At 42.7% G+C, this 25,466-nt stretch overlaps 1 protein-coding gene across 2 annotated transcripts in view; it reads left to right on the top strand.

The window, feature by feature from the left end:
• The first annotated feature begins 18,634 nt into the window (after positions 1-18,634).
• LOC126344332 (tyrosine-protein kinase Dnt-like) overlaps positions 18,635-25,466 on the top strand; it is a 211,478-nt gene continuing 204,646 nt past the window's right edge. Inside the window, exon 1 of one of the 2 annotated variants that reach the window (XM_050002012.1) lies at positions 18,635-20,572. In XM_050002012.1, coding sequence (XP_049857969.1) covers positions 20,461-20,572 — 112 coding nt within the window. In that variant the 5' untranslated portion in view covers positions 18,635-20,460. The remainder of the gene's footprint in view (positions 20,573-25,466) is intronic. The other variant, XM_050002011.1, reaches the window with a different exon arrangement.

The raw sequence follows: 25,466 nt of genomic DNA, 5'->3' as shown, positions 1-25,466 counted from the left end.
TTCAGTTATGTTTCAGTTGATTCCTTTTTCCGGTATCCATGCTCTGCTGGAGTTACTGCATTATGTAAGCTGTTGGTCTATTTATGGTGAGCACTTCCAATGATTTTGAGAAGATTGGTACTAAAGATGCCGTTCTGTAGTTGTTAGGATGATCATCCTTTTCCATTTTGCACACAGTAGTACTTCAATTAATTTAAGTTGATCAGCAAATACTCCTTCTGGAATGAACATTTGACAATACCCAGTAGTAGTGCAGTTATTTTTGCTACCATCTTCTTGAGTAGGTAGTTTGACACTCCATTAAGTGTAGAAGAATGTTTTTCTCTTATGTATTTTTATAATCTTTTTCACTTCCTCTTCAGATGCTGATTTCAGGGATACTGAGTAGGTTGGCTTATCTGCAGTGGGTTGGCCTATCTGTAAATGTGGTCTGGTAACTTCCTTGGTTGTTACATTCATGCTTCAGATTTTCTACTGTATCTAAGTTGTTATTATTCAGGATGTTGGCAATTTATATTTTCTCTGTGATGATTTCGTTACTCCTTTTCATACTTTCTGTTTCATTCGTTTTATTTGTCTATTTTTTGTTGCACATCTCAGAATGAATTACATCCCAGGCCGTTTTCATTTTATTTCTTCTTTTCGAAATAGTCTCATCAATCGAATTTAACTTTTGCTTGTTTTATTAACTGTCCATACAGCGTCGATGCTTTTTATAGGTTTCAGTACTCTACCCTTTTTTGTTTCTCTGAAGATAGCCCTTTGTTTATTTATTTCTTTTGTGAATCATTGCGTATTTTCCGAATTTTTTCTTTTGCTCTTGGTTTTTGGAAACGCTATATTGAAGGGATCTGTTAGTGCTTTTAGAAAACCACTTTTCATTTATTCCTAGGAGTGTGTGCCCACTGTTCTTTTCTCAACATTACTCTGAATATGTTAATGTTTTGCTGGCTGAATAGCGTAACACTACTTTCTCCCGTTTTCGTCATCTGTTAGTGATCTCAGACTAGCGTAGACGTCACATAACTGTCCAAAAGTATCAAAAAATTCAGTTTGTAGGACCTTTTTCTCCTTATTCATTACTATTAATGATATTGACAGTATTATGACTGACTCGGTTTCTAAAGTCACTCGTGTTGGTTGCATTACAACTGCTTTAATGTTGTGTTAGCAGCTCCTTTAATTTCTGCTTTCTTTGTGTCACTCGTACCATATCAGTCAGTGCTCTGCCGGTTGAACTACCCAAGCACGAAGCACAATCCGCCCCGTAGCGTCACTCCGCCACAACATGTTCTGCCGTCCCATATTAACAGGAGTACTCCTGCGAAACTTGCAGCACTAGCAGATATAGAAGAGAGGATATTGCGAAGACATAACTTAAACACAGCCTGGAAAATGCTACCAGAAAGACTCATTCTCTCTGCACAGGAGTGAGAGTTGATATGATACTTCCCAACTTATTGAAGCTTTGTGGAGGATCGAGACCCAAACACCCAGAATAATCTTAAATTTCTGTGCACTTAACCTGTAATTTATAACGCTTTCCTTTACTTTTGGGTAAGTTTGTGTGTTTCCTTCATGCAACTCTCAGGTAGTGTTGCGCTGGAGATGCGAGATAACGGTAGGCGCGAGGGTCATCTTAACCGATCTGGTCTCAAGCAACGACAACAGTGGGCTCAGTCAGCTGTTGCAAGTGGAACTAGTAACATCTTCGAGAAGCCAGAGCCGTCCCTGCGCTGATGTCGGTGGACAGAACGAGAAGCCATTTTGGCGTGGCGGCCGAGGTCGCTACAGTGGCGCACTGTGCCTGAAGGTGTCGGAGAGTCAGTCGCTGGGTGAACGAGGTAGTTCTGGGCAGTGGCGAGAAAGTGCTGTGCTGCGGTACTTTCAGCCACACATCCCTACGGTTTGTGGAATGTGTGGCTCTTTAGTTGTCACAACATACTGGTGAAGCGGTTGGGGTCTTTCTCCACCCAGGCGGACACCGATCCCTGTGGAAGCGAAGGGAGTGGCTTCTGAGTTGTGCTATGGGATGTACCTGATCATCCAAAATGACTACATAATCCTTGGCAGTAATGCAGCCTTGCAGAGTAACATGGAATACCATGGAGTACCATGGCGAGGCTGCCCAGGTCATCACCGATCCTCGTCGATATTTCACTCTTGGGACGTAGACTCGGCCAGAAGTTGGAAACAGTTTGAAACAAGACTCATCCGGACAGATGTCTTCATTTCGTAGTCTAGCTTTTATGGCTTCGGCACCACGTTTTCCTGTTTTGGGCCTTTGCACCACTGATGCGTTGTTTTTAATTCCAGTGCATACTCCCAGACGCTTCATTAAGTCTTTACAAATCATACAGTGATCGACTCACGTGGACAACCACGTACGCACTGCCTCTACGTGAGCATGATACGGCAAGACATTTATGTTTCAAGCCGACATTATATGTTGTTGTTGTTGTGGTCTTTAGTCCTAAGACTGGTTTGATGCAGCTCTCCATGCTACTCTATTTTGCGCAAGCTTCTTCATCTCCCAGTACCTACTGCAACCTACATCCTTCTGAATCTGCTTAGTGTATTCATCTCTTGGTCTCCCTCTACATTATATGTAGATATCAGTAAATACAAGGGCGTGACAGAGTGGCAAAAAGGGGCAATCGTGTTTGGCCGCGACATAGCCATACGGTATGTGAAGTTATTGGTGTTTCGCGGAGGACTGCTCAACATATCTTCAAAGAGCGTAGTAACACTCGTGAATACGAAATACGTCAGAACTGCGATCGGAAAAAGATACTGACGGAGAAGGACGGGAGACGCTTTTCAGAAGTTCTGAATCAGTCGCTTGCAATCCAGACAGGTTTTGCTGCAGGCAGTGGATGAAGCTCAATCCCAACATGATAGTGAGAGAACATTACGACGGGAGCTTCATGCAGTGAAGATTTGGGACCGGTCACCTCTCAAGATGCCATTGCTTATACAGGCACATAAAGGAGACAACAGCAAAATTCAGGGTGCTGGTAGATATGAGTCAAAATTTCTTGACACTGATCTACCATATTACACTCGACTGGTCAGAAAAATAGCCTGACTTGAACCGCAATGGAAATCTGTGGGACTTACTGGAATAGTGGGTAAAATGCCGACGTCAGCATCCAGCAGTTTGGTGGAACTGTGCTTTCCAATGCACACTGAGTGGCGTGACCTGGACGCGACGTACATGGGCAACCTCATGGACTTCCTTTTTATTCGACTCCAGGTGTTTATCAAGCCCAGGGCGGAATCACACAGCATTAAATGATGCTTGTAATTGTTTTTCCGGTAATCTTGTGTAGCTGTTGATATACTTTCCGGGATGTGAGGTCGTGGCCCTAGAACTTTCATGCTCTGCAGAAAAGTTCTTGGACCACGACCTCACATCCCGGAAAGTATATCAACAGTCATGTCACCCGGTCGTGAAAGCCTTCATTCTACGATCTTATGTAGGTTGTATGTCCTGTTTGAGTTAATCAGGCTGAAATTGTTCAGATTGTAATTGTGAAGGATAAACAAATAAATGAAAACTTAAGTAATGTTCTTGATCTTCGTATAAATTCAGAGTTTTAATACCTCGTACATGAATATCTTAAAACTGCCAGTCAGACTGCAGTCTGGGAATATTCTCCCATTATGATACACTGCTCAGCTGGAACATGTGGGAATATGGTGAACAAAAATTACTGATCCTTGAAAACGGTGCTCGAACTCGGGAGCTTTACTTTCGTGGGGCGACTGTCTACCCACTGAGCTATCGAGTCACAACTCGCAAACTGTCCTCATGGCTTTGATACTGCCTGTACCTCATATCTCACCTTCCAAACTTAACAGAAGTTCTGTTGTATAACTTGGCGAACTAGCACTTCTGGAACCAAAATATTGAGGAAAAATGGCTTAGTGAAAGTCGACGGAACTGTTTAAAGAGTTAATTTTCACTCTACAGTGGATAAATGTGGTTAAAATGGCTCTGAGCACTATGGCACTTACCATCTGAGGTCATCATTCCCCTAGAACTTGGAACTACTTAAAAATAACTAACCTAAGAACATCACACACATCTATGCTCGAGGCAAGATTCGAACCGGCGACCATAGAGGTCATGCGGTTCCGGATTGAAGCTCCTAGAACCGTTCGGCTACCACGGCCGACTCTACAGTGGAGTGTGGGCTGTGAGCTGATATGAAACTTTCTGGGAGATTAAAACTTCATGCTGTACCGTGACTCGAATCACGGACTGAAGCTCCTACAACCTTGGTGTAGCATGTACTGGTATGTAGCGGCACGAACAATCTTTATTATGAGAATTCAATTTAACAATGGACTTTTAGTAATGTCGGAGGTAAGCATCTACATGTCTTTGCGCCATTCCCAGCAGAAGCGGATAGGAAGCTTGCATGTCCAATACAAAAGTCGACATCACTGTCCCTTAAATCAACTTCTGACTGCTAACATTCTGTGTGCTGTCGATGATGTAGTTCGTTTAGCCAGGCGGAGAACACGCAGTACGGTATTCGCTGTAAATCAAGTCTCTCGGTTTTATTGCGTTCCTGGCCGGAAGCACATTCGTGATATTTTTGGATGCGGTTCGGTGAAGAAGGACGCCTCGTAAAGGTGTCATTTCTAAAGCAGTGAGCTGCCCACTTCCGAAACGAAAGATAACTCTTCATATGTGACAATCTTCATATTTGTTGTTTTTGTCTCCATATTCGGTAACTAATGGTCGAGAATGTGCATCGACTATTCAGTATAAGGAATATGAAAACTGAAGTTTGGAAATCTGGCTGTATCAGACAAATGCTCACTCGAATTATGGTCCTAGAGTGGAGTAACTTACAATACACGGTGTGCGCTTGGGTATCTCAGTATACATGCCCTCAGCCGATAGTAATACTAGACTGCTTCATAATCTACGACGAAATTCTTCCTTTCCTTAATATTGTTGTCTCCTAATGATTATTTTCCAAATTATACCGGTGCTTGGGTAGTAAAGCTGAAGATTTACAGAAAGGAGAGAAAAGAAACCTATAGCTTATCTGTAGATGAGGGCAGATCGATACCTAGGACCAACTCTTTGAGATACTGCTACCATTTTAGGCAGATGTGTTTACGCTAACATATTTTAAGAAGATTACAGCTTTACGCCCAGATATATTCGCGATGCCTTTAGCTGACTTAGGTCTATCAACGTGTATTATTTCAGTGGTATAACGAACACTGGTATTGAAGTTTTTCTGTGACATTAACTGAAATGCACGCATATCCAAAGGAAAACTGCGTCGTAATTCGTAATAACACAGGTTCTGCAATATTGACACCGGGGAAGCGACTTTCAAGTAAAATGTCTCGCCTGTACTGGAATATACACAATGGATTTCAAATGGTTCAAATGGCACTGAGCACTATTGAACTTAACATCTGAGGTCTTCAGTCCCCTAGAACTTAGAACTACTTAAACTTAACTAACCTAAGGACATCACACACTTCCATGCCCGAGGCAGGATTCGAACCTGCGACCGTAGCGCTCGTGAGGTTCCAGACTGAAGCGCCTAGAACCGCTCGGCAACAGCGGCCGCCATAATGAATGTACGAGTACAGACTGCAGATACTGACTGACGATATCTGGAAATTTGGCTCTGCCGGCAAGTCATCCTCGGATAGCCTAATGGTTAGGAGCCCGCTCGCTATAAGCGGGAAACCAGGGTTGAAGTCCTGGTCCGGCACAAATTTTTACAGTCGTCATTCCATTATACAGCTCATGTTTGTCCATATACGCAACTGGGGATACATTTCATGTATTTCGCAACGTTTGTAGTCGCCACAGTGCCTGTTCCTTTGGACATGCATGCATGTCCAAAGGAACATTACATCATAATTTGGAAAAACAGAGGTACTGCAATGTCGTACGGTAAGCCACGTTTGCTGCCGGAAAGGTGGCCCAGTGGCAGGCGCTAGTGCCTATAATTTGTCACCCTGTAGCATCGCTGGGTGACTTTTTCGGACAGGGGCTCCTAATCTCGATTTGTTCCTCAAGAGACCTTCTATAGCCCTTCGAAGTTTGTTGCGGCATTTCTTGGACGCTCTGTATTGCGTATTGAGCATCAATGGATGTCCCAAGAAGCATATGGAAAGAATAACATAGTGCCAACAGCTGGTGAAGTGAAATTTTGAAAGAAGCAAGTCTGGCCTTTCTGCCACACACCCCATACTGGAGGTCAGAATCACGGTCTCCTTCGGAAATATAGCATACACAATTTACAAAACGATTAAGAAAATCACGGAGAGTTACAGATCACCCAAAGACAAACTGAAACCACTCACAGCATCAGTGTTGGGGAAAAATAGGTACAGAAACTACAAGACGATCAATTAACTACAGGATCACCAAATGTTAGCAAAACTGCAGTCTTAGAGAGACATAAAAATGGGCTGATGCTGAGCACAGGTGCGGACCGTTTACGAAATTCGTTGAAATTAATAACCTGTCTGCGATTTGTTCCGAGTAACCATCGAGACCGTCAACAAGAAAGCCAACTGTCCCAGGTTAAGCGGACATTATTTTTCTGTTTCGTGCAGGTCGGACACTGTAAATAGCTAGTGAATAGGCACGGAAACTAAGACCATGGTAAGATCATTTCGCAATGCTGCCACGAGTAACGCTATTCCTCTAGCTACGGTGAACAGTTTTTGGAGAATAGTAGATGCTCGCGCTGGCGAAACGTCAGTTTGCCAAACAGCTTTCGGCCATCAGGACAAACGGCACCAGCTTTTTCCTGTCCTAAACATAACAGCTCCGACTGCCATTTGCGTTTCTCTTCTTGTAGTGCGAAGACCTTCAGCTGTTTCGAGCATAATGGAATTCTATACTCCTCTTGGTGTGAGCCCTCTTACCTCTTCCGACTAAAGATTATCGAGCTTTCCCTTGTTCCTATTTTTTTATCGATACCCTTGTAAGACGTGCACTATTTCCCGCCCATTATAGCTCCAGAAATGCTTTGGCTCATTGCTGTAGGCGTATTTGTTCATTGTCTGTCCCTTTCAAACATACCTACGCTTTCACTCTGCTTCTTATTGTTTCACCTCTACTAAAAATCGCTGCACATATCCTACATTTACCAGGGAAACAGCATTTCTCCTTTCTGCATTCACAATTGCATTTAATATGTTGACTAGAAAAGAACGGCTTTACTTGGTCTTTACTTCCCTTGAAATAGACCCTGATGCCAAAGAGACGGAATATGTCCTGGTGACTGCCACATTATTACAGCGGTCGTTTCAAATACAGGTACCAGCGCACAACCACTTCGCACAGGGGCGCACGTGAAGACTTGCCGTTGATATCATCACCTACGATTGGTGGAAACACAGGTGTACTGCACATGTCGAAGAAGTCTTCGACATGCTAACACATGTATGTGGGACATACGTTACAACTTAATACGTCATTTTTCATAAAATACTGTACAAATAGACATTGGGAAAGTTATGTTGCAACCATGATTCAGAGAACGCATGTCGATGTGAAAACAGACAGAATGAAAGTTACAGGTCGAATAAGTTTATTTATCAATTTGGAGAATAATTCGTACTTCACTTATTTTGATTAAACAGTATTCTAGAAATTGAAGTTTTAATGATGTTAAATACTATCAGATTATTGATTGGACAAGACAAGTTTACCGCGAGAATGATCAGGAAGGAACATTCTGTTTGATCGTTTAGATCAACAGCCAATCAAAATTAATCTGTTCCCGCGCGGGGAATATAATGGAATGGGCAGTGAGTAGAATAGTTCGATACAGACGCTTGCTAACTGGCCTACGGAAAACACCACGTTAGATATCTCCGTAAAATTACTGTGAAAAATGAAGATTCAAATGGTTCAAATGGTTTTGAGCACTATGGAACTTAACTTATCAGGTCATTAGTCCCCTTGACTTAGAACTACTCAAATCTAATAAACCCAAGGACATCACACACATTCATGCCCGAGGCATGATTCGAAGCTGCGACCGTAGCAGCAGTGCAGTTCCGGACTGAAGTGCCTAGAACCAGTCGGTCACAGCGGTAAGCAAAAAAGATGAAATAGTGGCTTAATTGCGGTTCGAATACCTCGTGACTGAAGCGACAGGAGCTACGTGCATTTTAATGAAAGTTTGGTGTTTCTAAATGAAATATTTTGAGAGTTATGAGCGTGTGAACTTTCTAGTCGTAGTAACAATCCAGTGTGGTATTTTTCATGCTCTGTACGGAATACTTTGGCGAGCACTTCTTTGGAGGAAGATCACTGAAACAACGGAATGTTTAACTCTCGGATAGCTATGGGTCGATACCTGGTAGAACGTGAAAATTAGTCGGGTCAGACTTGAAAAATTCTGGCTGCTTTTCGAGTGAAACTATGTTGTACGGATAGTGAACTTCGAATGACAGAGCATTACCATATTACATACGTACTTGATAGGCGTTTCATATGTTTCCATATGAATAAAAAGCAGATTCAATTTAATTTTAAATGCTTTCCGCAAGTAGACTGCATCCCACGAACGCCCGATTTTTTAAAATGAACTTTCAAGAAATGACTTTTAATTCGAGTTTCGCGGCCTCAGTGTGATAGTGTTGTTTCATTTGACGCTGCTTTACAACTGCCTTCACGTATCTGCTACTACAGAGTGAAACATATCGAGGTAGTGGACTTTATAAGTGAAAGAGAGAATGCAGATGACTGATCCTGCCCCACCACAGCGTCTGGGAGTGAACCAAAGCGATGTTGTTCAGACATGGAGGAAATACAGTGAGACAGGACCTGCCGATGACATGCCTCGCTCTGGCCGTCCAAGGGCTACTACTGCAGTGGATGATCGCTGCGTACGGATGATGGCTCGGAGGAACCCTGACAGCAGAGCCACCATGTTGAACTATACTTTTCGTGCAGGCACAAAACGTCGTGTTACGACTCAAACCTCGCGCAGTAGGCTGCATGGTGCTCAACTTCACTTACGACGTCCAATGCGATGTCCATCTTTGCAACCACGACACGACACCCAACAACATGCCGAATGGACCGCTCAGGGTTGGCATCGCGTTCTCTTGTCCGCCTGTATAACTGGGTGGTAACGTGATTGCCTCCCATGGACTGGGCCCGGGTGCGATTCCCTGCCGGGTTGGAGATTTTTTACGCTCATGGACTGGGTGTTGTGTTGTCCTCATCATCGGCCGCGAGTCACCCAATGTGGCGCCGACTGAAATAAGACTTGCACTTGGCGGTCGAACCCTAATGGAACATCCCGGCCAACGATGCCATACGATCGTTTCATTTCATTTCATCACGTTTTCTTCACCGTTGAGTGTCGTACGTCCCTTCAACCAGACAATCGTCGTTTGGAGGCAACCTGATCAGGCTGAACGATTTGGACACTTTGTCTAGCGAGTGCAAGAAGGTGGAGTTCCCTGCTCTTTTGAGGTGCCATTATGTGGGGAGGACGTACTTCGCTGGTGGTCATGGAAGGCACCGAAACGGCTGTGCGTTAAAGGAATACCATCCTCCGACCGATAGTGCAACCATACCGGCAGCATATTGAGGAGGCATTCGTCTTCATGGTCGACAATTCGCGCCCCCATCGTGCACATCTTGCGAATGACTTCCTTCTAAATAACGATATCGCTCGACTAGAGTAGCCAGCATATTCTCCAGACATGAACCCTATCGAATAGGCCTCGGCCTGGGATAGGATTAAAAGGGCTGTTTATGGACGACATGACCTACTAACCACGCCAAATCACCGTTGTGATGAAGGCCAATCAGGACCAACAGTGCCCTGGTGAGCTTGTGGATAGTATGTCACGACGAATACAGGCATGCTTCAATGCAAGAGGACGTGGTACTGTGTATTGTAGTTACCGGTGTGTATAGCAATCTGGACCACCACCTCTTAAGGTATCACTGTATAGTGGTACAACATGCAATGTGTGGTTTTCATGAGCAACAAAAAGGATGTAAATGATGTTTATGTTGATCTCTATTCCAATTTTCTGTACAGGGTTCGGAATCTCGGAACTGAGGTGATGTAAAACTTTCAGACCGGAAGGCCATTTATTGTATGCTTACACAACTGCAGAACAATTATCGGAAGCAATTAATTCAAAAAAAATATACAGAACTAAACATAGGGAGTGATATGAATTGGAACGAAGACGTGAAATTAATCGCGAATAAGGCATATGTCAGACTAGAATTCATTGGAAGAATCCTCAGAAAAGGAATCCATCAGCAAGTAACATGCAAGACACTCGCTCGACCAATATTTGAATATTGTTCGTTAATATGGGATCCATACCAGACAGGACTAATACAGGAAACAGAGGAAATCCCAAGAAGCGCGTTTCGTTACGGCTTCATTTAGTAAACAAGATATCGTGACTGAAATGTTCAGTCACTTCCAGTGCCAGACCTTGCATGAGAAGCATTCTGTATCACGGTCTGACGTGTTGCTAAATTTCCGGGAGCGTACGTTCCTAGAACAGTAAACTAATATATCGCTTTCTACGACGTTCATCGCGCGAAACTACCACGAAGACAAAATTCGAGAAATTCGAGTCCACATGGATGTTTACTCGCAACGTTCTTCCCGAAAACAACGCGTGACTCCGATAGGAAAGTAGAAGGGTGAGTGACAGTGGTACAAAAATACCCTCCGCCACACACCGCAGCCGGCTGTTGTCGCCGAGAGGTACTGGACGCTTCAGTCCGGAACCGCGCTGCTGCTACGGTCGCTTGTTTGAAGCCTGCCTCGGGCATGGATGTGTGTGATGTTCTTTGGTTACTTACGTTTAAGTAGTTCTAAGTCTAGGGGACTGATGACCTCAGATGTTAAGTCCCATAGTGCCTAGAGCCATTTGAACCATTTGAACCACACACCTCAAGGTGGCTTGTGGAAAATAGATTTAGACTTTTAACTTTAGCCTCTGATCATGTAGCCATGGGTCATGAAATTGTGTTTTATTATATAACTGTGACATTTCAGAACCATAACCACTTGTTATAATCATAGAGGTTTGTTATTACCGCTGAAAATGTTTGAAGTTGTACCACTGGAAAATGTTCTTAATTCAAACGTAAACTGACTGCCAACAGTGTGTAATGAGATCAGCAAATGTAATATCGCTTACAGTTTGGTACATGACTATGAACGAGGAGAGCTGTAAAACTACTGTAGTCTACCTTAGATTGACTGCTACTATTGTGTAATGAGATCAGCAAAAGTAATATATAAAATATTACTCGCTTAAGTTTGGTACATGACTATGAATGAGTAGAGCTGTAAAACAACTGTAGTCTACCTTAGACTATCATCAGTTAGCGTAAACTACCATCGTTTTCCCAGCTTTTGTTGTTGTTGTGGTCTTCAGTCCAAAGACTGGTTAGATGCAGCTCTCAATGCTGCCCTAGACTGTGCAAGCGTCTTCATCTCCAAGTAATTACTTCAACCTACATACTTCTGGATCTGCTTATTGTATTCATCTCTTGGTCGCTCTCTCTACTATTTTTACCCCCACGTTTCCCTACAGCACTAAATTTACCAATTCTCTTGATGCCTCAGAATGTGTCATACCAACCGATACTTTCTTCTAGTCAGGTTGTAGCACAAACTTCTCTTCTCCCCAATGATGTTCATCACCTCCCCATTATTTACGTGATATACCCATCTAATCTTCGGAATTCTTTTTCAGCACCAAATTTCAAAAACTTCTTTTCTCGTCTTGTCTAAAATATTTATCGTCCATCATTCATTTCCGTACGTGGCTGCCCTATATACAAATAATTTCGGAAAGGACTTGCTGACACTTAAATCCATACTCGATGTTAACAAATTTCTCTTCTTCAGCAAAGCTTTTCTTGTCATTGCCACTCTACATATTATCTACTTCGACCTGGGGGACTGATGACCTTAGCTGTTTAGTCCCCCTTAAACATCCCAACAACCACCACCTACTTCGACCATCATAAGTTACTATGATTCCCAAATAGAAAAACCATCTATTACTTTAAGTGCGTCATGTCCTAATTAATTCTCTCAACATCACCTGATTTAATTACACTACATTCCATTATCGTTGTTTTGCATTTGTTGATGGTCATCTTATATCCTCCTTTCAAGACACTGTGCATTCCCTTCAACTGCTTTTCCAAGTAATTTGCTGTCTCTGACAGAATTATAATATAATCGGCAACCTGTAAAGTTTTTCTTTTCTTTCCCTGGATTTTAATTCCTACTCCAAAATTTCTCTTTTGTTTCCTTTACTGCTTGCTCAATGTACTAATTGCACAACATCAGGGATAGCCTACAACCCTGCATGACTGCCTTCTCAACCACTCCTTCCCGTTCATGACCTTCGAATCTTATAGCTGCCATCTGGTTTCTGTACAAATCGTAAATAGCCTTTCACTCCCTGTATTTTACTCTGCCACCTTCAGAATTTGAAAGAGAGTATTCCAGTCAACATTGGCAAAAGCCTTTTCGAAGTCCATAAATGCCAGAAACGTAGGTTTTCCCTTCCTTAACCTATTTTCTATCAGAAGTTGTAGAATCAGTATTGCCTCGCATTTTCCTACATTTCAGCGGAATCCGAAGTGAACTTCTTCGAGGACGCCTTCGCCAGTTTTTCCACTCATCTGTAAAAGATTATTGTAAGTATTTTGAATTATTAAACTGATAGTTCGGTAAATTTCTCGCCTGGCAGAATATGTTTTCTTTGGACACGGAATTATTACATTCTTCTTGAAGTTTGAGGGTATTTCGCGTGTCTCTACATGTTGCTCACTAGATGGAAGAGTTTTGTCATGGTTGACTCTCCAAAGGCTATCAGTAGCTCTAACGTAATGTTGTCTATTCCCGAGACCTTGTTCCGACTTAAGTATTTCTGTGATTTGTCAAATTCTCTTCTCATCTTCATCTATGACCTCTTCCATTTCCATACTATTGCCCTCAAGTACATCTCCCTTGCATAGACCCTCTGTATATTCCATCCACGTTTCTGCTTTCCCTTCTTTGCTTAGGCCTGGTTTTCCATCTGAGCTCTTGATATTAATACAAGTGATTATCTTTAGTCCAAACGCCTCTTTAATTTTCCCGCAGGCTGCATCTATCTTATCCCTTGTGATATATGCTCCTACATTCTTAAATTTGTACTCTAGCCATTTCTGATTACCAGTTTTGTCCTCCTGTCGGTCCCAGTTTTTAGACGTTTGTCTCTTCTTTTGCTTGTTTAATTTGTTGCATTTTTATATATATTTTCCTTTCACTGATTAAATTGAATATCTCTAGTGTTGCCCAACGATTTCTACTGGCCCTCTTCTTTTTATCTACTTGATCCTAAGCTGCCTTCACTATTTCATCTCTCAAAGATACCCATTCATCTTCGACTGTATTCCTATCCCCTCTTCTTGCAAATTGTTCCCTAATGCTTCCTCTGAAATTCTCTGCAATCTCTGGTACTTTCAGGTTCACCAGTTCCCATCTCGTTAAATTCCTGCCTTTTAGCAGGTTTTTTAGTTTTAATCTGCAGTATCTAGCAACTAAATTGTGGTCAGAATCCACATCTGCCCATGAAAATGTCTTACTAATAAAACCTCTGTCTTACCAATATATAATCAATATGAAACCTTGTGGTGTCTCCAGGTCTCTTCCATGTGTACAGCCTTCTTTCATGATTCTTAAACCAAGTGTTACTTATGGTTAAATTAGGCTCTGTGCAAAACTATACCAGGCGGCTACATCTTTCTTTTTTTTTCTTTCCCCTGTTCATATTCATCTACTACGTTTCCTTCTCTTCTTTTCCCTACTATCGATTTCCATTCCCCCCATCACGATTAAATTTTCGTCTCCCACAACTGCATGAATAATTTCTTTATCTCATCATACTTTCCCTCAATATCCTCCTCATTTGCGGAGCTAGTTGGCATATAAACTTGTACAACTGTGGTGAGTATGGGCTTTCTGTCTGTCTTGGCTACAACAATGGGTTTAAAATGCTGTTCATAATAACTTATCCTTGTTCCTATTTTTTATTCATTATTAAACCTACTCCTTCATTACCTCTGATTTTGTATTTGTAACCCTGTATTCATTTCACCAGGAGTCCTGTTCCTCCTGCCACCGAACTTCACTAGTTGCTACTGCATCAAACGTTAACCTACCCATTTCTCTTTTTAAATTTTGTAACCTAAGTGCACGAAGAAGGTATCTGATATTCCACGCTCCCATCCGCAGAACGCTAGTTTTGTTTCTTCTGCTATAGCCGCCCTTCTGAGTAGTCCCCGTCTGAAATCTGAATGAAGGACTATTTTACCTCTGGAGTATTTTACCCAATCGGATGTCATCATCACTTAACCATACAGTAGAGCTGCATGCCTCCGGGAAAAATTACAGCTGTAGTTTCCCCTTGCTTCCAGCCCTTCGTAGTAGCAGCACAGCAAGGTCCTTTTGGTTAATGTTACAAGGAGAGATCAGTCAATCATCCAAACTGTTGCCCCCGCGACTGCTGTAAACGCTGCTGCCCCTCTTCAGGAATCACACGATTGTCTGGCCTCTCAACAGATACCCCTCCGTTGTGGTTGCACCTAAAGCACGGCTATCTGTATCACCGAGCCACGCAAGCCTCCCCACCAACAGCAGGGTCCTCGGTTCACGGGAAGTGGGTTTCTTGAAGCGTTTGTCAGTGAAGGTCACAACCGCTTTGCCTATTTGTTAGGTGTCTTGCATACCTATCGGGCGTTACTTCATTTCAATCACTTTCTTTGCGTATAGAAACTGCAAATGATGATCCCTCTAGAAACTGACTGAGGGTGTATAAATGGTTGCGTAACTCACCGAACACTTTTGTACTTCACAGTTATGCTCCTGTCTGTTACTTAGAAAAAAAATACATTATTTATAATAAAATGGAACCCTACGCTGTATAATTGAGGTTTTCCTCGATAATTGTTGATTTGTAATATCTAACAGAGGGGTGTTGTAATAGAGATAAGAAATCCTGATTTACCATATAGTACTAAAATTCGGAGTTACCTAAAAAAGGTAAAATAAGAAATGAAAAACAAAATCGTGTCAAACATTACTTGGCGCTGCAGTCAGGAACCACGTGACCGCTACGGTCGCAGGTTCGGATCCTGCCTCGGACATGGATGTGTGTGATGTCCTTAGGTTAGTTAGGTTTAAGTAGTTCTAAGTTCTAGGGGACGGATGACCTCAGAAGTGATGTTCCATAGTGCTCAGAGCCATTTTCAAATATTGTTTGAATATTTCGTCGAACTTACATAAAACATGTATCCGTTACTACTAAACAACTTTCGCATTCATAAATAATAACAGGAATCTCTTGCCTTTGATCATGTTGGAGAACGTTCTGCTGAGTACAGAACAACATTTACAATGATATATTTCTTTTTGGTTGTTCGCATGGAAGCTGTACTTGCATCAGAAGTAACTGTTTTAGTGCCACAAAAGTAAAGAAGTTAGGCCAGCAGTTAATGTGTTCTTATTTATAAATTCGATTGATATTTTATAAGGATATGAAATACACAATTGTACTAACATTGAACGATGTGCGTTTTGTTTACGTGCAAACCAACAAACAACAGAGAACAAGAGAAGTCATCGGCTCATAGTTGCTCATTTATGTCTCTTTCATTACGCGACTGGTAATTTAACCATTGACAAGCGAACTCTGATCCTTGTAGAGAGCAACTCTGTGAGTAACTGGAATTTTATGTAGGCTATAATGTAGCATAAACACAAGAATTTTAATCTGATCTTATAAACTATAGGTTTGACTTGTAATAGACGCAGAGGTTGAAAGTGGAATAAAAGAAGAGAAATATCAGAATTAGAAACTGTGTACTTTTCTTAAAAATGGCTCAAATGTCTCTGAGCACTATGGTACTTAACATCTGTGGTCATCAGTCCCCTAGCACTTAGAACTACTTAAACCTAACTAACCCAAGGACATCAGACACATCCATATCCGAGGCAGGATTCGAACCTGCGACCGCAGCGGTCACGTGGTTCCAAACTGAAGCGCATAGAACCGCACGGCCACACTGGCCGGCTTACTTTCCTTGTCGTTGTTCTGGTCATCAGTCTTGAGACTGGTTTGATGCAGCTCTACTTCCTACTCTATCCAGTGCTAGCTTCTTCATCTCCCAGTACCTACTGCAGCCAACATTCTTCTGAATCTGCTTAGTGTACTCATCTCTTGGTCTCCCTCTACGATTTTTACCCTCCACGCTGCCCTCCAGTACTAAATTTGTGATCCCTTGATGCCTCAGAACATGTCCTACCGACCGAACCCTTCCTCTAGTCAAGTTGTGCCTCCTCTTTTCCCCCATTATATTCAATACCTCCTCATTAGTTATGTGATCTACCCATCTAATCTTCAGCATTCTTCTGTAGCAAAACATTTCGAAAGCTTCTATTCTCTTCTTGTCTAAACTATTTATCGTCCACGTTTCACTTCCATACATGTCTACACTCCATACAAATACTTTCAGAAACGACTTCCTAACACTTAAATCAATACTCGATGTTAGCAAATTTCTCTTCTTCAGAAACGCTTTCCTTCCATTGCCAGTCTACATTTTATATCCTCTCTGCTTCTACCATCATCAGTTATTTTGCTCCCCAAATAGCAAAACTGCTTTACTACTTTAAGTGTCTCATTTCCTAATCTAATTCCCTCATCATCAGCCGACTTAATTCGACTGCATTTCATTATCCTTGTTTGGCTTTTGTTGATGTTCATCTTATATCCTCCTTTCAGGACACTGTCCATTCCGTTCGACTGCTCTTCCAAGTCCTTTGCTGTTTCTGACAGAATTACAATGTTATCGGTGAACCTCAAAGTTTTTATTTCTTCTCCATGGATTTTAATACCTACTCCGAATTTTTCTTTTGTTTCCTATAGTCCATGCTCAATATACATATTGAATAGCATCGGGGAGAGGCTACAACCCTGTCTCACTCCTTTCCCAACCACTGCTTCCCTTTTATGTCCCTCGACTCTTAACTGCCATCTGGTTTCTGTACAATTTGTAAATAGCCTTTCGCTCTCTGTATTTTACCCCTGCCATCTTCAGAATTAGAAAGAGAGTATGCCAGTCAACATTGTCAAAAGCTTTCTGTAAGTCTACAAATGCTAGAAACGTAGGTTTTCCGTTCCTTAATCTTTCTTCTAAGATAAGTCGTAGGGTCAGTATTGCCTCACGTGTTCCAACATTTCTACAGAATCCAAACTGATCTGCCCCGAGGTCGGCTTCTACCAGTTTCTCCATTCGTCTGTAAGTAATTCGCGTTAGTATTTTGCAGCTGTGACTTATTAAACTTTTCTTAAGGTAGGCTTAATTGACAGTGCGCAAATACCATGACTTTATTCACTCAGTATTTGAGAACCAGAGATCTTATTGATTCCGACAAACTTTACACGTGTCTTCATACCTTCGCGAAACAACTTTACTGGTGTCCCTCCACTAAATTATGAGACGAAGAAAATTTGTTCGTACTGCATTTTCCTCGTTCAGAAATGTCTGATAATTGTTTACGGTTGCTGAGAAACAGTCATGTATAAAAGTGTAAAATTATCGTTGCTCTCAAGCGTCAGACACGATACTTTAATTTGTTATTTCTTTACTGTACCAACTGTATTCGAAAGGCATTTTTCAGACATTATCCATACATACCAGAGAATGTACCTGCAGAATTATATAATTGTACAACCGATTACTCAGAAGATATAACAACATAATATCTGACATGCGTGAAAAACAAGATTCGGCTTAAAATGTCGCACCTTGAAACTTCATTAGGCATGTCTTTTAATTTATTACGCTCTTACTACCAACTCGATTCACAGCAGACTTTAGAGACGGTATCTACATATATCACTGAATCCACGTGCAAAATCATACCATGTTATAACACATGAATCATTCGATACGAGGTGCGTGAATAAAGGAGCCCGAATTACCCAGACTCTATATTTCCAGTGTTTCATGGTGCGAGCACTTAGCGACTTGAAATAAATTTGGAGTATAATTTATTTAACACTTTGTAAATATTTTTTCTCTTATTTGCTTGGAGCATTTAATTCATTTGTAGAGTCATCATCTGTTTTCAGCACGTGAGTCCGATTCTTTATAGATTCAGCGTTTACTGGTGTATATAGTCTAATGGAATTTTCGGATAACTTTACTTCGTGAGTAGATGCCGATATCAATTATCCAGTAAATAAATTAAAATTCCATCTTCGCAACCAGAGTATCATGAATTTACAACTGTAAACATATGAAACTTATGACTCTCCTTTATAGTATGTGTATGTGTGTGTCGTGAGTGAAGGGGAACAGTAAACAACTGGAAGGCGCTCGGAGAGCGAGGAGGAGTCCCGTCCTCGGCGGCACTCCAGCGCGCCTGCAGAGACGGCCGAGTACTGGCGCGGCGCACAGCCCTGCAAGTGGCGTCTGGGTCGGCCGGCGTCGCGTCGCGCGGGGCGGTGCGCATGCGCGGCCGGCGCGGGGGGTGTGCGCGACGCCGGCCGGCCGGGCAGCCACCCCGCAGTGGTCCGGGGCGCTCCAGCTGCGCCACTCGTCCCGGAGCTCCGCAGCTCCTGCTCGGCGCACCGCCTCGCCTCACCGCGCCCACGAGACGCTGACGACGACGCCGGCGACGCCGACGCTACTCCGCGACGTCTGCCGAACCCACGCCACGCGGACATGGCCTCGCGGTGCGCGCGCTGCCGTACAGCTCTGCTACAGAACTAACCCGCCGCTCGTTCCGAACAATAACTGCGTCTGTCGGAATTCTCTGTGACACGTAATACAGACGTTGCGTGTTTTGCTAGGCGATGGACTGGTATAACGCTAGCCGAACAGAGCGCAGTGATTGTCAACAGCGATGAGGAGCGACCTACTTTGCGCGCTGTGCTGGTGACCGGGCCGTGTGACCGCGAGATGGGCGTGCCTTCCTCCGTGCTACTGCACGGTTGCACGGTGTGCTTACTTGACTTAGGCATACACTTGTGCCATTAATTTCTCTTGTTGCGAGCTGGAGTACACGAGCGAAAATCTTACCAAAGATTCTTACCAAATGTGACGTTTTTAACAAACGTAGTGTGTGTTGTCTTTGAAGCCATTTGAAGCTACTTGCTTCCACACTCCTTTAACTTGCTCAATATCAATTAAGACACGTCATATCCTCCTTAAATTGTCTCTAGCAATGACAAGTGGTAGTAGCATCAAAACTCTTAGCGGCTGTTACTACGCTGTATACCACCCCTCTCTCGTGACAATTTTCCATGTTTGTGATAGTCTATTCGCATTAAAATTCATACCACAATGACACAGTAAATACTTATTTCCAATATTTACTTCGACGTTGGAGTAATACGTTCTTCTGTCACGAGCATTTTCAGCGACAATAGTTACCAACTTTCTTAATCTGAAATATAAAAACTGCTTTATGTGTTAGTACTCCTCTTAATTTCATGGCAACTGCTTTTTTTGTCGAACACCAGGTTGGCTGTATAAATTACTTCTAGTGCTAAAATGGTGATGTGAGAGAGGTATAGATTTTCATCATCTGTGAATTCTACATATTAAAATCTGTCACTTCCCGCAGTAGTGACCATAAGTGTCCACAGGCAATACAATATATGTTGATACGCAGCCCTGTCGAAAATTTAATCCGTAAGTCAGACACATCACTTGTTACCACAAGTGTTTAGGCACCTTGCCCAGACAATATAATCAAGCTCCCGGGAATATCACTCTATGCCAGCTCGGACGACGGCCGTGCACGGATGCTGGAAGCGACCTCAATAAGTCTGCCAAGTCCTGGTGGCACCGCCTCTTTTTTACGGTGTCCTGCAGCAGTAAGTCACAACTTTAGCCGCCGCTTCGGTAAAGTTGTTGCGTGCTCCCGGGCCGCCGTATAAAATTCAGCGCACGTCCGCGGAGCGAGCATCCCTCCTGGCTGCCCCCACGCCCCTCGCCGCAACTCGCTGGCCTTTCGTGCTGCCAGCGACCGGGCTGGGTGCCCTCCTTTAACCTCCCGCTGGGAGGGCAGTTTGTGAACTACTTTAGCAACTGGTGCAGCTGAGGAAACGAACGTACAGAGCTACGAGTCTTCTCATTCTGCCCACCTCCTTGCAAAGGGACAGTTTTAAGTGACATTTTTCCTTTAACTTCAGTATTACTCGCTCGCAGATTGCGATCCTCCTGGTCATGTAGGACGGCGGCAGATATTTTGTGAAGTTCTGCTTGCACATATGGTAGACTCGGTTAATGAATAGGGGGAAAGAACTGCAAAATTATGTCGGTGACCTTCCGGAGAACAGACTGTTGGCTTATAGTTCGCACCGTGGAGCCGTTCGCCGAGTGAGATGACGTTCCCGATGCTGGTGCTTCGAGCCCTGACGCTGCTGGTGACGGCTTCGGTCGCCAAGGCCCATCTCAATATCTTCATCAACCAGGAGGAAGTGATGAAGCTGCTGGGTGAGTACATTTACTGCCACATTACAACAGCATAATTCTTTATTTCTTGGACCTACTTTTTACAGTATACCATCGTAACCTTTGACTGTATACTTACTTATTCATAATTTTTACTGTTGCTGCTTTGACAATATGGCCAGTATCAGATGGAATACTATGAAAAATATGCCTTGGATCCATTCAAAACTAAAAATATCTGTCATATGTACTGGTGTATCCCATTTATCTTGGCCACCCGTGATAACTTTTTGTCCAGAGATAAAATAAAATAAAACGTTTGAAGCAAATGTTGCTTAAGTTTCCAGGGGGTGTCTAATTATCACGGAGATACGAATAACAGTACGACTTTTTTATGTAGTACCCTACATACGAGGGATTTTCGGAAAGTGGGGTCCGACAGGGCGCGAAATGAAAACCACAGTGAAAACAAAAAAAAATTTCATTCGCAACGGTTAACCACACCTTCAAGCTATCTGTCTAAGTAGTCGCCATTCCGACTTAAACATTAGTCGTGGCGCTGAATAAACTTTCCAGTACCCTTGTCTCAGAAAGCAGCCGCCTGTGCTTTCCGCCAATTCCTTACTCTGGTCTGCCTATCGTTGTTTGTGCCAAAATGTTGCCCTCGTAGCCAGCGGTTCATGTAAGCAGCGATTGTGGGTGATGAAACACTTCCAATCGAAAAAGCTGCAGGAGCGTTTTCATGGCCCCTGGAGATTGTGGCTGAAAATTGTCTTGAAGAAAGAAACGCAAGACATTTATTGTATATGGGCTCCATAGCTTCAGGCGAAATTTGTTTCCAGATCCTCATACTTGTTGAAGGCATTTCTGCATAATCCTTTGCACTCTCACCTGAAAAGAGTGACATGAAGCGATCGACAGGCACACTAAAGACACTGCCGAACACATCTGTGCAAAGCTCCATCGGATTTTCAAAGTGGTTTTCAATTCGCACCAAATCGTGCCTTGTGTTCCGAAGATGCCTCGTATTTTATCTGGCAGTGAGGTTCATCTCCTCTGTTCAGAAATATATTACAGCGTACGAGTCACGTACACATGACGTTATTATAAAGGTAATACTGAACTCTCCTGTTCTAGATCACGTTGTAAGTACCTGTCATACGGTAACTCGTTCTCTTACCGGAGTTGACAGTAAACAGAACCACATTATTGGAATTAATGTTCTCCCCACCTACATTCTTCACAGATGACCGATATTTCTACTTCCTCATTGATGATGTACATTATACTCAAATAAATCTTCTAAGAAAGACGGCTGATAGAGTGACTGGTCTGTATTTTTGTAGCCGGCCGCTATGGCCGAGCGATTAGAGGCCCTTCAGTCCGGAACCTCGCTGCTGTGACGGTCGCAGGTTCGAATCCTGCCTCGGGCATGGATGTGTGTGGTGTCCTTAGGTTAGTTAGGTTTTAGTAGTTCTATGTCTAGGCGACTGATGGCCTTAGATATTAAGTCCCATAGTGCTCAGTGCCATTTGAACCATTTGTTTGTATTTTTGTTTACTGTCAACACTAGTTTAGTGGTTGACTTACATTGCTCTCGGTAGCTGCACTGTGTGCTAGATGCAAAATCATTTTCGTGTTGCGGTTTTAACAGCGTCTTATCTATATGAAAAGTACACCGTGATATGTGTTTGGACAGGTCTTGAGGAGAGACAGTGAATTAAAAAACACGTGTGGCTGTTCGTTACTTCGTAACATATAACGCTACGGGGAAGACAAGAATACTGGTCAGTGTCTCCAGCGTAAATGAATAACATTTTCTTGACACATTTGTTATATCTCGACAATAAGCTATTTTAGATGGTAAAGACAAATGGACCACGCTGTCGTCATCATGCCCGTATTTCGTATTGTTATTATATTTTAGGTATATCACATTAAACCGATAGGCATATTCATTATTCCACTTCGATGCCCACACGGACGGAATTGTAGTATTATATTTTATATTTCATTATATTTCACAGTCAAAGTCGACCACGATGTCCTCTGAAAGTTTTTGCTCATCACATATTCCGACCATGAGCTTATAAAAACCATAAATATCTTAAGGCTTTTTTTGGACGTATTTGCCTTAGGATTGGAAGAAAGGATTCAGCTAAACATCTCGTCTACCAGAAAGTCATGGGGTACGAATAAGTAATTTTGTAATGTAGGGGAATGATTCGACAGTTTTGTTCTCAAAGAAACCGTCGGGACATTTCCCTGGGGTGATTTAAGGAAGTCGTGGAAAATCTAAATATGGCTATCCAATGGAGAAAATCATGAATCATTGTCTCGATTGCCTGGAAACTGTCATCTGTCGTCGATAGCGATGATCTTAATTCCTGATCAGCATTACCAACGAATGCGAGGCCTTTGTCTGATTATATTGATACCATTTGACTACGGCGGGACGCGACGTTTGGTCCATATACACCAGAATTTTATGATGGTTTCGTGTGCAATTAACACGTTTTGATCACTAGACTCGCAGAGCCCCGTGTACTACAGCTTCGGAATACTTATCCAGTTTCAGCGCTTTTTCGATAGCACAATCTGATACAGTTGTTATCCGGGCAGCAGCAGAATTTCGTCTGCACTAATGCTGCGTAATGCTCTTAGCGTGGGTCGAGCTTACTTTCTGAAATCCTTTATCATAAGAGGTCGTGTTTATACGGTTATGGCTAATGTCACTTGACTAAGAACAAACGAGATTAACATTTAGGAAAGAAGAAATAAGTACTATACAGATAAAATTTAAGAGTAAAAAGCATTGTAATCACCATAGAGTTTGGGGAGAAAACGATCATAATATACAGTGTTCATTATGTTTCATGATGTTGAACGACGTCAGAGCACATTATCATAGCCTGTACTCCCTATTCATCATATTTTTAAGTGTCAGAAGTTCTAGGAAGGGTCTAGTGACTATTTCCGGTGTTGCATTACGGTCGTTTTATTTGCATCGCCCTCTGATGCGCAGCTCTTCCTCGACGGCGCTGAATTATCGGACGTAATAGATGTTGTGTCGGCCTGGTATGATATGGTACTGCGGGTTTGCAAAGTTCCACGCCAGTATCGAACGAAACACTCGCTTTAACATATCTCTCATATGTATCTCTCTCAACCCTCGTTGCACCCTGTATCATTTTCTCATTCCCTATCAAGCTCCATTCGTGCTATCACTCCTACTGTTTCGACTTTTACGCTGTACTGAATTTGGTGTGGTAAGGATCGAGTGGGCCGATGGGGATTAGGTAATTGTCGTATTGTGGAAATTGTTTCTATAGGTGGAGTTAGAATTGGTCACTAACATGTCCATTACGTCATCGTATTAACCGTCTCAAATATGAAGGTGGGATGTATCTGGATGTCCCAGTTCCTGTAACTACTGCATTCACAACAGCTGCTGTCTAAAACTTGAAGAGAACAGACATGCAGTGTCAACGGTCGTTCCGGAAGGAAACGTGTGGAAGTAAGGAGAAAAACTGTTCAAATGTGTGTGAAATCTTATGGGACTTAAATACTAAGGTCATCAGTCCATAAGCTTACACACTACTTAACCTAAATGACAAACACACACACCCATGCCAGAGAGAGGACTCGAACCTCAGCCGGGACCAGCCGCCCCCATTACTGCAGCGCCCGAGACCGCTCGGCTAATCCCGCGCGGCTAGTTATACACACGCAGAATCCTTAGTTTCCTACATCTTCGTGATGGTGCCGTCTGAGTCGTGAATTACCTACCTGCTGGCTCTGTGGTGATAGTGGCTGTATCGTATTTCTACACCCTGTTGTATTAAATCTAGGGAAACTGTATTGCACAGCTCTTGGAATAATACTTACACGGAATCTGTATGGATACCGAAATGCATTCCGCATTTATATAAGAAGAAAGAAATAAGATTACTGCAGATGATAGCTCTTGGAGAAAGCAATCGGCTTCCATATTTCCTAAATATTGTTGTAGGAGTTAACTGTACCTACAGGAAACTGACTACTATATGAGGGTGTTAGAGATGAGGGTCTTGACGATCTGCAACATTTATTAGGTTGTTGCATAAGTTCTTGGTGTTTTTGTTTTGCATGTTGGCATTTCCGTTGGTATGAGTTTATTTAACGAATGTAATTTTTGTTTGTAATTCACTATTGCTATTTGAGTTTACATATGGTCATTTTGTCATTTTGGAGGTAGCGAGTGTAGCTCTAGACGCCAGAAAGTGGAATGCCAAATGGAGAAATCGGAACATCTCCGACATACTCTTCGGTCTGTGTTCATTACAGGGTTGGCAGCACCGGAGGCTGCCAGAAACTGTTGCACCGTGTAAGGGGATAATGCCAGTGGACACAGTATGTGAAGAAAATGTTTTTATAGTTTAAGGATAACCATTTGGGAAGACGTTCAGTGTTTAATGAAGATCACTTAGACTCGTTAATCCACAATGATCACCGTCAGTGCACTCGAGAACTGAAAAATGTGAAGAACCGTGAACATTCTATCACCGTGTGACATTTGCATCCATTAGGGAAACTTCAAAAATCGGGTGATGTTGACCGCATGCTCATAGGCAAAATCACAAAAGTGAGCCGGTGGCCATAGGTGCATTTTTGCTTACTCGTCATCAATTAGCTCGTGAACGACACCGACCATTCCTATTCTGTATCGTTACTGGTGACAAGAAATGGCGTCTGTACGACCATTTCTATTCCGTATCATTACTGGTTACGAGAAATTATGTCTTTATGCTATCATAAGGGAATGAAATGGAAGACTGAGCCAAAAGAAAGCAGCAGCTCCCCGCACAAAGATCCACGCGCATCCACAAAAGAAAATGTTATGCATCTGGTGAAACAGCGACGGTGTGCTCTGCTACGAAATGCTTCCGCAAGACGC

The sequence above is a fragment of the Schistocerca gregaria genome, chromosome 1 (genome assembly GCF_023897955.1).
Source record: "Schistocerca gregaria isolate iqSchGreg1 chromosome 1, iqSchGreg1.2, whole genome shotgun sequence".
NCBI classification, from domain to species: domain Eukaryota; kingdom Metazoa; phylum Arthropoda; class Insecta; order Orthoptera; family Acrididae; genus Schistocerca; species Schistocerca gregaria.
This window is presented reverse-complemented; position numbering and strand designations above follow the sequence as displayed.